The 15,883-nt window shown below is 39.4% G+C and overlaps 1 protein-coding gene across 8 annotated transcripts; it reads right to left on the bottom strand.

The window, feature by feature from the left end:
- Window positions 1-1,360: 1,360 nt before the first annotated feature.
- On the bottom strand, window positions 1,361-8,068 carry LOC135436085 (solute carrier family 22 member 2-like). Of its 8 annotated transcripts, XR_010437475.1 has the most exons (10): window positions 7,717-8,066; window positions 6,965-7,365; window positions 6,501-6,906; window positions 6,195-6,424; window positions 4,945-5,306; window positions 4,840-4,885; window positions 2,042-2,054; window positions 1,914-1,998; window positions 1,775-1,832; window positions 1,361-1,713 (listed from the first exon to the last, which is right to left on the bottom strand). XR_010437475.1 is itself a non-coding variant. In XM_064693524.1 (7 exons), exons 1-6 carry the CDS (start codon window positions 7,860-7,862, stop codon window positions 4,844-4,846), a joined length of 1,587 nt encoding a protein of 528 aa, XP_064549594.1. In that variant the 5' UTR covers window positions 7,863-8,066; the 3' UTR covers window positions 4,392-4,721; window positions 4,840-4,843. The 8 variants fall into 8 exon arrangements, 3 of the variants coding, with proteins under 3 accessions (XP_064549594.1, XP_064549595.1, XP_064549596.1); XR_010437478.1 differs by having other exon boundaries at window positions 1,361-1,832; window positions 2,042-2,114; XR_010437474.1 differs by having other exon boundaries at window positions 1,361-1,832.
- Window positions 8,069-15,883: the final 7,815 nt, after the last annotated feature.

Raw genomic sequence — 15,883 nt, 5'->3', positions numbered from 1 at the left:
ATACTAAATCTACTCACTTCACCTCACTTTCCTGCATACAAAGTACATTTAACAAGTTTCCTGATCTGTTTGATAAAATCTATAATGAAATGTGTTTTTTAAGAATAAATCGAAAACAAATAAGAGGCTCTAGTCGGGAGATACCGACTAGAGGATCCCCTGAACCCTCTTCTATCAACATCGATCATCAAAATTAAAAAATTATTTCCCTCAATAGGACAATGCGGTTACCGTCATACTCCAACAGACTTCTGATGATTAACCTTCCTTCCTTAACTAATCGTAGAATCATGCTGGGTGTAATATTTATCCAAAATATTTATTACTGGTGAAATTGACTCTTCTGTGTTGACTAGCCAATTAAATTTCTCTATTTCTACTAGACTAACACGTAATTTTACACCCTTATCGCGTCAATTTTGCTCAACTAAATATGCCTTGCATGAACCGTTGAGGGTTCTCTGTGATGACTATAACATGCATTACATTCTGCTCTGAGTCTTCTCTGCCTCGTATGAAGTCTTCTATTCTAAACTATTTAGCTAGTAGATAGTCTTATTTTTATTTGTAATTGTATTTGTGCATATACTCGTAGTTTGTATTCGTTTTTTATTTTTTTTTACTTTGCAACTCGTGGCGTACGTTACACGACTGCGCCCCTCGGTCGTTTGGGCGGGAGGTGCGATGCAGAACATTGCATCGAGACAAGCGTTAAAAAAAAAAAAACTGCTTGTAACCGCCTCTACAAGATCGCCTCTACAACAGCAACAGCAACACCAAAAATTGATTCTTAGTCGGCATGGAACACCGGAGCAGCTTTACCGAGTGGTTGACTTCATCCTTGACAGCTTCGCTTCGAACTAAAAACGTTGCTTCCCCCCTCTCTATTTGATAAATAGTATACCACAGCCTCCCCAAAAATAGAAAATTTGTTGTTGTAGTCGACGGTACGTTATCTGGAGTCAGGGAAATCCAGCAGCTTTGCTCCATGGCTCTACACTGTTTACACCGCCGATATGTCGACGATGGACCAGACGACACTGGATCATCCCAATAGCTTCAACCTCGCCACGTTCGCCGACGACATAGCAATCCACTCCAAAGCCAGCTGTGTATACCAAGCCACTGACCAACTGCAAGAATACCTGGACGAGTTGGAGACGTGGGCATCCTAGTGGCGAATTGCTATCAACAGGAGGAAATCGGTATGCTCCTTTTTCGCGATTCGCAAAGACACGTCGTTAGGAGTGTACCCCAAAGGCAAACTCCTTTTCAACGGGTTCAGGTTATAAATAAATATTTATTCATATAAAATATATACATATAAATATATATATATATATATAAGTATATATATATAATGGTTTTAATTTTTATTTCATGTAATCGATTGAACAGTGAACAGACTTATACCAACGATTGTCAAAACGTTGCCCATAATAGAAATGTCCAAATTAAGAGCGGGCAGCCGACGCACCCTGTCCCCCCCATATAGCCCAGAACAAGAGTGCTTAACACGGAGCGCAGAGTCTTCCAGGTTGTTTTCACGCCTTATCTCATATCCAGTTCGTTTCGCTGGCAAAGTTTTGATAGCCCATGTATGACTCATAGTGGTACTTATTGCAGGTGCCAGAGTTGCTTGAATTCGAGTAGAATGGCTTGCATTCGCCTATATTTGGTGGTGGTGGCCCCGAGTCTAGCCCATCAGCACACCTGGGTGTTATTGACGGGCGTTAAGTATACGCCATGTAATAAATATGGTCCTTATGCATACCAAAAAATTGATTATCGCTTGAGATTCGTAATGCATGGTCAAGTTCTCATTTAGAAGACTAGTGAGTATTTGTTTTGTTTTAATTCACTTCCAACGCTGTTTTATTTATGTTTAAAGCAGCTTCTGCAGTAATACTCACTGTGTATCTTTGACAAGAACAGAGACTAGAACTTCACAGTGTACCGCTGCACTTGTGGCACTTGCATCGCTTCTCATTTTGTTTAATTTGCTTATTCACTTAATTATTACAGTCATCGAACGCTTTGAGTTGCCGCTTAGTCTCAGTTTCGTGAAAAAAAAATGTTATGATTTAGATTTGATAGGTATTACAGGAAATTGCCTGTGTGTGTTTTAATGCTAGTGAGATAATATGAAAAACAGAGCCAAAGACAATATAAACACTAAAATGAGTAACGCCATACAATAAAATGCTACTCTGCAGCTTGCCTTGCAGAGGGTATTATAATTTGGTCGTGAAATGTGTAACGCATAGAAGGAGACATCTCCGACCCCATAAAGTATATATATTCTTGATCAGTATCAACAGCCGAGTTGATATAGCCATGTCCGTCTGTCCGTCTGTCTGTTTCTATGCGAACTTGTCTCTCAGTTTTAAAGCTATCTTTATGAAACTTTGAAGAAATCCCTCTTTCTGCTGCACGCAGTTCATATGTCAAAATCAGCTGGATCGGACCACTATATCATATAGCTGGCATAGGAACGATCTGTCGAAAAGTAGGTTCTTGTATGAAAAACATTTTTGTTTATAAAGATATCTTGATCAAACTCGGCATTTATTAGTTCTATATATATGCAAAGTCCTCTTAAGATTGGACCACTATATCATATAGCTGCCATAGGAACGATCGGTCAAAAATTAAGTTGTTATATGGACAATTTGTTTGTTTTTACAATATCTTGACCAAACTCGGCATTTATTTGTTTTACTATTCTCCTTACATATATGCAAAATCCTATTAAGATCGGACCACTATATCATATAGCTGCCAAAGGAACGATCAGTCGAAAATTAAGTTGTATAGAAAACTTTTTGTTTTTTAAGACATCTTAACCATACTCGGCATTGACTTTTTTCCCTGTGCTTTTTAGATATGAACATTATGCAAAGGTTGAGTCTGCAAGGGTATTAAATGTTCGGCGTGCCGAAGATAGCCCTTCCTTCTCGTTTGAAATTTGAGAACGAAAACGAAATCTGTATCATTGCGCTCTCACAGCCGAAAGAGCGAAAAGCTAAAAATATAATGTACTCTCAGCTTCGGCTCTATGAGAGCACAACATGCATTCATATGTGAATACAAATTTGGGATAGGTCGTGCATGATCAGCGCTAGAAAACTAACAACATTTATTTCTTCACCAGCCAAAGCCAAGGCAGTGAATAACAACACATATACATATACATGCATAATTCACACATGCAAACATAGGGGCTTGCAAGAAGTTCTCTCGAGCACACACTGTCGAAAAACGAAAGTGAAATAAATCTATGTGTGATATTTTCTTAACATAGTTATTGCACAAGTTGCGCCTTGTAAAAAAATTATTTTATTCTTAATTTTTCCTGCAATAATTATAGTTATTATTTAGGGTAATGTATCATTTAAATAAAGCTTGCATTTCATGGATAAAGCAGAAGTACTTCGTATGCGAAGCGACGCAAAGCACCATCGACCAGCTATGCTGAAGGCAGGCTGGCGACTAACCTCGTTGCTCGTGTCAGCGCATCAGCAAGCCGCGACTTCGGCAGTCGTTCGTCTGAACGAACAGCCGTCAACAGGCGGGTCGTGCGAAGCCTCAAAGACCAGATGAAACGCCAGGCTAGAAATTTTGCGTCGCATGCAAATGTATGGGCGTTACTCATCTTAGTGTTTATATTTTCTTTGACAGACCCTGCATGGAATCAACTAAAACGCGTTTCGGATATTTGAAAAAATATTTGTCGAGCAAGTTAGGGCTCAAATATATCGGATGAAGATGTTCGAGTTGCAGACAAAAAATCGAGTCGGTCGAATCGACTGTTTCAATTGAAAATAAAGTAAAACTGAGAAAGTAAAGATATTTTCAGCATGCCTAAGATTTAAAGCATTCCTATCTTCCAGACATTTTCCTTTTGTTAAAATATCTTTGAAAACAGAATATTTTGCCTTATAAGAACTTACTATTCCACCGATCTTTCCTATAGCAGCTATATGATATAGTGGTCCGATGGACAGTATTGGAAGCTTAATGTTGAATAATCTCTGTTTTTCGTCCGATGTTAATAAAAGTTTGAGGGCATAAACATGGCGTTTAAATGTATGTATAAACCAAATCAAAAGGCTCAAACATTAAAAATTAATTATTTTCAATATGTGGGGGAATGGGGGAATATCAAAAATTAAATATTCCAAATACCAAATTTGGTGTGCCTAGGTCCTCTAGCTCACGAATTTTACTTAGAAAACCAAGTCTCAATATCAATTTGTATCCATTATTTTGGAAATGGAACGAGATACTGACAAAAAATGATGGTAATATAATATCAAATATATAAATATGTATATATATACATATATAATGGCCATCTATACGATAAATAAGAATATTTGGGGCATGGGGGCAGCAAGTTAAGTTTATTGCTATAAAGTGAGTGGCTCTTTTACGCTAATATTGTTATACGATAGTTGAATAAAAATAGAATTCTATAAACAATAATCTAAAGTCGACTGTATCTTATGTAGATATATAGCCGAGCCTCGGTTTTAAAGGTATCTTGAAACTTGAAACCGATTTCTATTTAATTAATGTCTGTATAAATCGAACTCTTCGTTCGACGGACTTCAAAGTTTTCTGAAATTTACTTCTCTTCAATAGAAAACGAGGGCAAAATGATTATTTCTAGCATTAACTTATACACCAGTAAAATTTGTAATTTTGTATCTACATAACTTGAGACGTGGAGTTCAAAATAGTGCGTTGAATTGAATTTTCCATGAGGAAAATGGGTGAAACACTGATTTTTAAAATTTCAAGAAAAGCAATTTGAATAGAATAGAAATACCCTACCTTCTTATATCCCATTTCGCGGTGCCAACGAGCTATCAAGCTCTTCCTAAAAGAGGGGACAAATTAGTTGGTATAGAAAGAAATTGCCGGAGCGAGTCTATTTACCGGCTGCTTGCGCTTCTCCATGCAGCTAAATGTGTACCAATGCTCGTCAATGCCAAGCTTCTCGCCATCCTCCAGTGAACAGGGCAGCGTGCGATTCAGTGTCTCCGACAGCAGTAAGAACAATCCGGCACCCAGCAAAGTGAGCACGCCTAGAATGATTTCCGGCAGCAGCAAGAAGATTTTACGTATGTTCGTGAAATCTTCGTATAATAATCCCGCATAGCTTATGGTACAAAAAGCACCCAATGCCTGACCACGCACACATGTTGGAATTAGCTCCAAGCTGTGCTGAATATTTGAGTTGACGCCAAGTTTGTTAAAAATGCCCCCAATAATATAAAACGTAATCAGTACTCTGGGGGCTGTGGGCGAGAATACAGAAAGTGGGCAAAGTTTTGATTGTGGGCAAGTATTGTAAGCGAAATGAAATAAAAAATTGAAGAAAATTTATTTATTTATTTTTAAATAGTTTTCCTATGTTACTCTACTAAAAATTAGTTTTCGCCTAGAGAATACCCTGAGGGGCTATACCAACACCAAATGGAGCTCGCGCTAAGTGATCGTTTGGTTTAGCAGCAATACAAATTAAAAAAAAAAAACTAGCTCCTTTAATATAAGACTCAAACCCGTAATAGAGCACACTACTTACCACCGCCTCTACTAAACAGCCATACCATCAATTGACTCTTAGCGAGAAAAAAACGGATTAAATAAAGTAACACATACACACTGCACAGAATACAATAGCAATAGAATTCAATAAAGATGCGCATGTGTGTGTGTGCATGTATGCATAAATGCTAGCAATTTGCGCTAGCTGTCGCTGACACGTGGGCAGCCAAAACACATTTTCTTTAATAACTTCTGTGTTTCTTAACCGATCTTGATGAAATTTTCTACAGTAGATCTTATTGTGCTGTAGAACAAAAAACAGGCTTTCGATTTTTATTTTGATTGATTACTGAAAAACGTGGCAAATAATAATTGTACTCTTGTGCTACGACAAAGTTGTAAGCACGTACAATATTAGAAATAAACTGCAGTATATAAAGAAGCACTCATTACGGCATCGTACACCGATCGATATGTAGCCGTTAACCTAACGACGAAATGCTAATTAATACAATTACAATAAACTGACTCATGCATGCGTGTGTGAAAGAAACTAGTTCGCAATTCTTGTCAAACTATTGGAAACTGTTCTTCAGCACAAACAACTTAGTAATTTCAACAAAATATACAAGACTTACAGCGGTTAGCAGCGGATGAGAGGACAACGCCCGTTACCAACATGAAAATGCACATGAGGAGCAATATTGTAAAAGCCAACGCCTTGCGTCCGATGCGATCTTGCAAGATAATTGCTGCCAAGCTAGCAGGCAGATTACGAGTTGCAGCCTGTGAGAACCTTACAAATGGCGAAATCCCAGGGATATCCATATAATGAAAGACGACATTGGCGTAGAAGGAAAATACCAAGCTATGTAGATAAGCGAATGAGGGCGTATAAACAACAGATTGATGCACATTAGCAAGTTTATGAGATTTCTACTCACAATTCAAAAATTATTATAAGAAAGGTGCGGCGTAGGCGCGGCGTTCTGAAGAGGTGCAGCAGATTTGGGTTGGTCTTCGTATTTTGCTGACATAATTTGCAGTCCTCAATGAATTCCTCAAAATCGCTGTCATCAATTTGGCGGCCATTAATCTTGGCCACACGTCTCAGGGACTCTATAGCCTTGTCATATTTCTGCCTTGAGATCAGCCATTGTACGCTCTCCGGCACAAAATAATAGAAAAACGGCACCACAATTATTGGCAGCGCATCGAGAAGCATGAAACGACGCCAACTACCCATGAGGATCGCAATCCAAGGTGAAATTACCAGGCCCAAACAGATAGAGAATTCGTAACAGATGTTCAGGCAAACGGTGCGCAAAGAAGGACGCATATATTCCAGAACTGCGAAATGATAGTCGATTAATTAACCATTCTGTAACGCTGTGATTGTTTTGCTCACTAAGAATGCGAATAATCAAAAAGTTGCTGTTAACGACGAAACCGGTAATAAATTGAAATATACAAAAAAGTTCCAGACTCATGTCAAAGATTGTCAAAAAGTTTCCCAATACGGTAATGACATTGGCAAAAACTAGAATGGGCACCCGACCAAGTATATCTGCCAAATAGCCCATAATTAGACTGCCTATCACGCAGCCCGCCAAGAATATGTACTTTCCCTTCCTAAGTTTCCACTTTTCATCACATATCCAGTTCATTTCGCTGACAAAACCCTGATAGCCCATGTATGACTCATAGTGGTACTTATTGCAGGAGCCAGAGTTGCTTGAATTAAAGTAGAATGGCTTGCATTCGTCTATATTTGGTGGTGGTGGCCCCGAGTCTAGCCCATCAGCACACCTGTGTGACAGACGTTAAGTATACGCAATGTTATTAATATTCTTATAAATACTAGAGCCCTGCCTCGGTTAATTCATGTGAATCAGGCTCGGATACTCAATCGACAGACTGGATCTTTCGACTATTGAGCTAAACAATGTTCGAATAGACTGGATTCATCAAAGCCGAAGACATTAATTCATCACGTGAATGAAATTGGAATCGTGCTATTTTCTTTGATTGAGCCGAATTTTCGGTCGAGTTGACCCACACATATTTTTTTCTGCAACTCAAGCGGATCGTGGCGATAAAATTTAAGTGGGGTATCCGAAACGCGTTTCGGTTGACTCGATGCAGGGCTCTTTTACATACCAATGCTTTGGCACAATAATTATTATCCAGTGTGATACGACATGCATGGCTGATAGTAAATTGATCAGAGAACAGAGGAGCAGCATGATTAGCTGCTGCCGATTGAAATCGCCGCATTTTTCCAACATTTTGTCCACCTCCAACATTGTGTTATTTACATATAATTCAAGCACGTGCTAGATTCAATTCACCATACACCTCTGTCCAGAATAGAACCTTCCCAGAACTCGCTTCTAGTTAGGCAGCGCTCTTAATGTACCGCTGCACTATTTCATGAAAAAACAAATTTAATAATTTAGGTTTGACAGATTTTTCAGGTAGCTGTCAGTGTGTGTAAAATAAGATTAATGAATATCAAGTTTATTACTATCATCTATAGGTACAGATATATGATTTTGTACGGCAAATAACAATAACAAATTTACCACACAAGTAGATCTTCAGACTCTTGTATGACTGATCGACTGTCAGATGTTGATGCTACCCCGTTTTGAACCCACCTACCACCGATCAGGTCAGAATTTAATTTCCAATTATTTGCAGCATACAAAGTTCATTTCAAAGGTTTCTTGATCGTTTGATAAGATCTATGTTTTTTTAAATATGGTATCCTCTGGACGGATAAACGGACATGTAGATGCTAATGATGATCTAGTATATAGATATTTTTCTTATGTGGTCGGAGAGGTCGAGACAAAATTGTAATACCTTCTACAAGAATACAGAGTGCTTTGGCAAAAACCACTCTCTGATTGCAGAACGGGTATTTAATTGTTTAATTACAACATGTATTGCATCGATTGACAAGCAATGCGAATGTTGTTACACAAATGGTTAACCATTCAGATCATTAAAATGCAACAACATATTTGGCCCGAATTCATTTCGTGCAATTGTCCGGGGGCAGGCTCCATGAGTAGAGGCTCTAATGTTGCCACTGGTTTTGTTGGCAGCCCTCAAAGCACTCAAATGCCAACAAACAATGTGCACACACACACACACACACACAGATACTCACACACACTCACACATATGCAGCATGAAGCGCTGGCATTGTGTTAACAAATACACTTAGGCAAACACATAATTTCGAGTATTTAACTAAAATAAACAGGGTGTAAAACATTTTATTGCATGTGATGGCCCCTTGCCGCTGTGTGTGTGTGTGTATGCCCTCCCCTCCCCTCCCACTGGCTCGTCAGCCATGTCATGCCCATGCTGCAGTGTCATGTGTTTTTTTTTTTCATGCCACGTTTACGCTTTGCATTTTAACAGTTGCACTCGCACAGACACTGGCAAACAATCGGACACACACACACACACACAGAATATTTGCATTTCAGTCACTTGCACTTTTGACTGCTACTGCTACTGCTACTGCTGCTGCTGCTGCTGCTGCTGCTGCTACTGCTGCCGGCCCTTTTGCTCGGCTCTGTCTCTCACATTTGCCTTTTTTGCCTGGCACTTTAGCACATTTCCATTTGCAATTGTTATATCCTGCTTTGTGCTCAAACACATTTGTGGGTGTCTGTAAGTGTGTGTGTGTGTGTGTGTGCGTGTGTGTGAGGCTGCGTGCCTCAAGCATTTTGCTTTCTTGCATTTTATATTAAACAATATGCCGCTTAAAGAGTGGCACGCGTGAATATTCATAAAAAAAAAAATCACACGGAAAAAAAACTTGGCATGCAGCTAATTAAAAGAGCTGTAAATTACGCGAGATGTGAGCCAGCTAAATGCAAATGCAAGCCTTAAATAGTTGTTAAGGAGGGGGGGGGGGGGGGTTGGTTCTGTCTAGGGAGACGGGGCGGGGAGGCTACCTGCTGTTTGGCACTTGTGCGTGGCATGGAACGGTCACCTTAATTAAAATGCACAATTTTGCACTTTTGGCCAGAAAGCGAGCGTTTGCTACGGCGTTTCTGCTGCATTCGCATTAAAAGCGTTGGCGCCAACTACAACAACAACAACAACAATTACAACAACAATAACAACAGTTACTACGACACCAACAATGTCACCCAAGCACAAAAACAAATACGAATTTGGCAGGCGATTGCAACCGACCGCATGATACTCGCCCACGAAAAGTGCCAACCTCCAAATATATTAAGAGATCAAACTTCTTGCAGACAGATCTTCTGAGGAACTTATCAGTTAAGTTCCTCACAATTTTGTTTCCTTTAGCTCTTAAGTTGTGGAATATTAATTATATCAATATTAAGCGGGCAGGCTCGTGGTTACACACCTTTTGCCTCGATCCCTAGAGGTGTTCATCAGTAGGTCCACCTGCAAAGTTTGACGATTCGCCGTAAAATTGTGGAAGTTCGTCCTCTACAGAGCGTATCCTCAAATAGTTAACACTTTGTCTGACGCGAAAGAAAAGTTGTATACAAAAACCTTGTATAAAAAATTATATAGTTTCTTCCGATTTGCCGCGCATCCAGTGGGAATAGTTTGAAATACTTTTAAGGTCAAATGGTTTTTGGGAAGGTTTTTACTATAATACTTGCTTTAAAACAGAGCTTGCAAAATACTAAGAAAAAACCATATAAATTTTATTACACTAATTGATTTTATTTAAAATAATTTCCTAAGTGAAGTTTTAAACTAAAACTTTTCACAAAAAAAATAATAAAAAAAAAAATAAGGTAAAAGTTGTCTCACGGAGAGCTGGAAATGTGTTGAAAGTTGCTTGGTAGAGATTTGTCTATAATACCCGATAATCATGAGAGAGAAAGGGAAACATATTCGCATTTTATCGTAGCTACAAATTGGCAGCAGGACGAACCCAAAACGGATATACTCTTTTCACTTTGTGAGCGGGTATCATGAAATCTCTTGGCTACTTCGCTTCGCCCGCTGTCATGCAATTTATTTGCCAACTACTTTACACTTTTTGCATTTGCCTGCCGCTCGTCGAGTTGTCCTTTCTCGTATTGGACTTTATTTTTTATGAATTCAACCCCTTGCTATCCTCTCGGCCAAACAGCCCCTCAACCCCTTACCCCAGCCGACTGTTGTAATTTTGTTGCGGTCTGCGTTCATTTCGCGTATGAGCGAGCGTCGCACTTCGGCAAGCGTCCCCTCTCCAACTCCCTTCCATACCCCTGCCCCTGTCCGTACCCCTACCCTTGCCCTGCCGTTGTAGCATTCACAATTAAAAAGCTCAACACAAAATTTACATTGTCGCTTGATGGTCGGGCGGCCAAAACTCTGCACAGACATACCAACAGGCAGCTCGTCCAGAGACGACGGACACAGTCGTCATCATCATCATCATCGGCTTAAAGCCGGCCAGAGAGTTGGCTGGCCCGTTTCTGCTTCCGTTCAGCCCAAAATGAGAAACGGGTATATATGCTAAAATCTAAATGAAACCCGTTTCAAGCACTATAAAGTGCGTAAATGAAAAGTATATATGTGCTACGTGAGGTTTCTTTTTTGTTGGCCCAGTTCCCAGTGAATGGGTGGAGAATGGAATATGGTTTTTCTTGCGAGGCTTAAACTAATTTTCATAGATCTATTTTAAAATTCATGGAAGACACCCTCCAACGATTTTGGGGTAAACCCGACAGTAAAAAGCAGTTTAATTATCTTTCGCTCGGTTTCGCTTGCAATGCTGGGAAATAATTTAAATATGGTTGCAAATTAAATGGAAAGTAAACATTTCTGGTCTAAAGTTGCATGCGCTAAAGTTCAATTTTCGCCAAAATTCTATTCACATAAAACCTAATGAATTATGGTTTTACCGATATTGAAAGAATAATTTCAAAAGGAAAACTATTTTTAAACTTAACCTAAGAATATAGAAGACATATTTATGTAGAAGAGGGTTGTGTCCAGGGAGTGCGTTGGTGCACCATAAAATTGTAACGCCACTTTATGCGTTTTATGCTTTATGACCACAAATGAGTGCGCACAATGCTGCAGTCGGACAGTGTCCAGGGGTGTCTAGCTGTCACTCTGCCCCTACTCCGTCCATTCCTCCCCTCCACCATGCACTCTTCCTGTTGGCTGTGCAACTTTTATGCACGCACACATATATAGAATTTGATTATGGCACGCTTGGCATTTGGCGCTTTTTACTTGTATTTTTGGTTTTTGCATGTTGCATAAATGCTGAACTTTTTAATTTTAATTGTTAAAAGCTTTTTTGCTAAAACGAATATAAAAACCTGGCCACGACACGCTGACTGCATTCGGGCAACATTAATGCATTAAAACGGCGAGCACACAATCACAACTGTCCCAACAGCTCAAATCCCCGGCACCCATATTTTCCAGCACTCAGCTCCGTTGCGCCAACTGCTGGCTCGCATTTCACATTTTCATATGACGGTCAGTAGTGCGCCATGTGCAACAGTTTTGCCGTCTGATAAATTAAACAACACACACACACACACACACACACACGCGGACGAGACCCCAAGCCAATCCAATCCGTGTGCTTCTTTGCAGGCCATAAACTACGCACATGGACGGACGTACCATTGTGGCGGCGCCACGCCCACCTGGCCTGGCCAGATGCCAGAGCCGGCGGCTCGGTCGTCGTCTGGCTCGTGTGACTGGCTTATGCAATATTAAGCATACGCCATGCTGCCTGCCATTCATAGATAAATTGCCAGCGCGTTTAATATGAAAAGTTATGGCGCTTGCAATTAAAATGCTCCACAAACACGGCGCGAAACTTTAAAGAATTGCCATTAAATGCGGCACAAATCTGCGCATCAACAGATAAATAACCGAGGAATGTCCTCAAGTGGAAGCTGGCATTTCGGGTATCGCGCCGCAAGGAATCGAAAAAGGAAGGTAGGCTTCTGAGTAAACATGTTTACCGCCGGCATGTGAAAGCATTCAATTTATGGAGCCGTCGCGTATTTGAGGAATTAATTGGTTTAAGAAGCCATGAAAAGGAATTTTTAAGTAGAATATGTATTCTATTCTTCCTGCTGATGGGGTTGTTGAGTGACTGATTTTATACCTCTATTAAATGTGATTTGCCGCTATTATCCATGATTGCTGAGAAAATAACAATTGTCCAGACATTTCAGAGCCAGACAAACTGAAAATGAAATGCATACAAACTCAGTTACTCGAAGAACATGCTCTAGATTATAAGAAAAGAGAGACGAGCTCAAACGATTTCCAAAAAAAAATATATTTTTCATGGAATGGAATGATATATCTATATCTTGTTAAACATAAATATAAAATATATAGTTTTTGAATGATTATGATTGACCTCTTTTAACCCGAATAAGCATTGTTTCCAATTAGATATTGTTTTAATATTTCGCTTTAATAGAGAAGTGTAATATATGAATTACAATATATCCACATATCTTAAAAATAGAATATATTATATTTCATATATACCTAATTGACATACTTTGATTTTTGACAGCGTCTGCGATATGATAAAGGTTTATGTTGAGTCTATAAGAGTTATCCTATTACTGCACTAATTGTTAAATAAAATTAAGTAATTAAATCTTTGCCAACAACTGGCAGCAGGCGCGCAAATAATTGCTTTAAGAACATTTCATTTTATTCCGCATCCCTAACAAAGTTTCCATTTAATTCTATGCAACATCAAAAGGTTATCCAAAAATGCAGAAGATATTATTTGAAGATTGCCCAAAAAAAAAAGGCTTATTTTGATGTAAAAATTCCTTGTTTGGCTTCCCAGCAACAATTGCTCAGTTATTGTTGCCAAATTAAATTGCACAGCAAAATCTGAATTGCTTTTGTTACAATTCACATTTATTTTAGTATTTTCATAAAGCTAAATAAAGTGCAATTTGTGTCCAATCGTTTATATATTAATTTCCATTTATTTACATAAATAATTCTTAAATTCTAAAAATTGCCAGCTCACAAGCAAATTCAATTCAACGAGGTAAATTGTTGGAAAACTCAACTTAAATTCAGCTATTGTTAGGCACACACACACACACGCACACACATATTGATAAACATTTAATTCCGCACATAATCCGACTTAATTTTTTATAACTGTAAACGATTTTCGTTGGCTTTTCGCAATACACATTTCAATTTCATTATAAGCAGCAACATCTACTTGATGTGTGTGTCTGTCTGTGTGTGTGTGCCTTGTCTTGATAATTTCCAGATAAACCAACTACATATTTGCACATATTGTATATGCGTGTGTATATGTCTGCCCCGGGCATCATACAGTCTTCCACGCACAGCAGGCGCACGCTTACAAATTTTGTAATCCTTTAACGATGCGAGCAACTTCCGCCTTTTGCCTCTTGCGCACGACTCCACAGCCCGCCTGGCTGCCTGATGGTGTCATTGTCTTGTGTGCTTGTGTGTGCCTCATCATCGCATAATTAATCTTCAAAAAAATCATCAGTCGTCGCTGGCATTAATCTTTGTTAAAACGTTTCACGCAACTTTTGGTCCATTGTTACACATACGCCGTGTGCGCCGCATACAAATTGAGGCTTTCGAATTGTTGTTGCGCTCATATCATAATTGTGTGCCAGTCATGTTGTTGTTGTTGTTGTTCTTGTTATTGTTGTTGCTGTAGTGTTTGGCATGGCAAAATATGAGTGCTGCCTTTCAAGCACACTTTGTTTTTATTTACCAATTTCCTTAGCCAAACGACTTTAAGCCGTGTATGTGAGCATAATTCTTAACACTTTATGGACTACACTCAAGCGTTGAACAGGGCCAAGCTTTTGTTCTGCCAGTGAGTAGGGAGAAGGGAGGGCTAAGGGAGGGCGTGGCACGCATGCAGTGGAGTCAACTGAGTTCATTTTGCTTGCAATGATAAATGATGGCCTCACATAATGCAACTGCTGACAGGCACCAGGCCTTCAGGGGAGGGTTGTGTGTGTGTGTGTGTTTGTGTGAGCGTGTGTGTGTCTGTGTGTGTTGGTGTGGTTATAATAGAAAATAATGAATGATATGTTTTTGACACGTTGCCGCTGTCATTACGCCCCATTCAATTTTAGATCTTTGCGTCATTTTGTCGCGTTGCTTTAAGTTTCTGTTTGCCGTCGTCTCGAGTCGCGGCCGGCTATAAAGAAAGGCATCTGTGGCATTGACACTGCTGACTACGAAAAACAACAGCTACAACAATAAGAAGAAGAGGAACAACAACAACACGTAGCAGCTACAAGAAAAGCTTGTGCTCTTCATCATGCTCAATTTGCGCGAATTGTGTTGTCTTGTCTTGTTTAATATCTCTCGCTCGCTCTCGCTCTTCCCCACTTTGCTGTCTGTCCCTTGTTCAGTTGTCGGTTGTCTGTTGTCAGTTGTCTGCTGTAGCTTGTTTATTTTTGCCTTTTTTTTTTCTTTGGTGAGGGAGTGTGTTGGTTGCTGCCTTCTTCGGTATTTGCCTGGCCTTGCCATTGATTTAAATATTTTTGACACTTCGAGTTGGATAATTGCGAACATTAATCATGACCAAACAGCTGCCAAGGCGAACATGTGTGTTCGGCTGCCCCTATCTCATTCTATTCATTCGCTATCATGCCCTCTCTCTCTCTATCTCTCTCCCTCTCTCTCGCTGTCTATTGCTCACTTGGCAGGCCTCATTGAGGCATCAAGTTTTACGTCATATCGCTGGCATATTCATAAATTTAATTGTAGCATACTTTTGCGCGCATTTGCTTCCGCTTATTATTCACTTTTAAGGCTACTACTACTTAAACTTCAAAGTTAGTTGTACCATGCTCGCTCAAATAACTAAACTCTTAAGTACCACAACTTTATAGATAGGATATAATGAATTTATTCAAGCGCCTATTGTTCAGTGCATAAATGCCAGGCAAGCTGTCTCTGCCTTTAGATTGAAGAGTGTGATATATGTTATATTATTTCTGCATTTTACGTTGGCTGTTGTGAGCGCGGACTTTTTTTGTCCATACCTTGAGAAGATATATGAAATTTGGTAGCTTTTGAATGAATGTCCTGTATAGTCATGTATATCTGCCTTCAATAAAGAGTCCTGAAACTCTCCGGAAAATTTCCTACTAGTTGAAGAGTTCATAAATGCTTCTCTCCTCAAAAGGTAAACGAAGAATACTTTTCTACGCCCAGTTTTGGCCTACGCAAGCCTTGAAATTTGATGTCTCCGTTTTAGAGAGTCATTTTTATTAACGCATAATGTTAGTGTCTATATTTTGGGCCACAGTTT

The sequence above is a fragment of the Drosophila montana genome, unplaced genomic scaffold (assembly GCF_035044405.1).
Source record: "Drosophila montana isolate Dmon_TW-CO22-7 unplaced genomic scaffold, ASM3504440v1 contig_3733_1, whole genome shotgun sequence".
NCBI classification, from domain to species: domain Eukaryota; kingdom Metazoa; phylum Arthropoda; class Insecta; order Diptera; family Drosophilidae; genus Drosophila; species Drosophila montana.
This window is presented reverse-complemented; position numbering and strand designations above follow the sequence as displayed.

What these genes read in the sequence shown, in the direction of transcription:
- LOC135436085 (XM_064693524.1), bottom strand. Translation starts at nt 7,862, where the DNA reads ATGTTGGAGGTGGACAAAATGTTGGAAAAATGCGGCGATTTCAATCGG. An exon ending in TTTGATTATTCGCATTCTTA is followed by an intron (nt 6,907 to 6,964) that starts GTGAGCAAAACA and finishes ATCATTTCGCAG; the next exon opens with TTCTGGAATATATGCGTCCT. An exon ending in CTCATCCGCTGCTAACCGCT is followed by an intron (nt 5,307 to 6,194) that starts GTAAGTCTTGTA and finishes TCTCGCCCACAG; the next exon opens with CCCCCAGAGTACTGATTACG.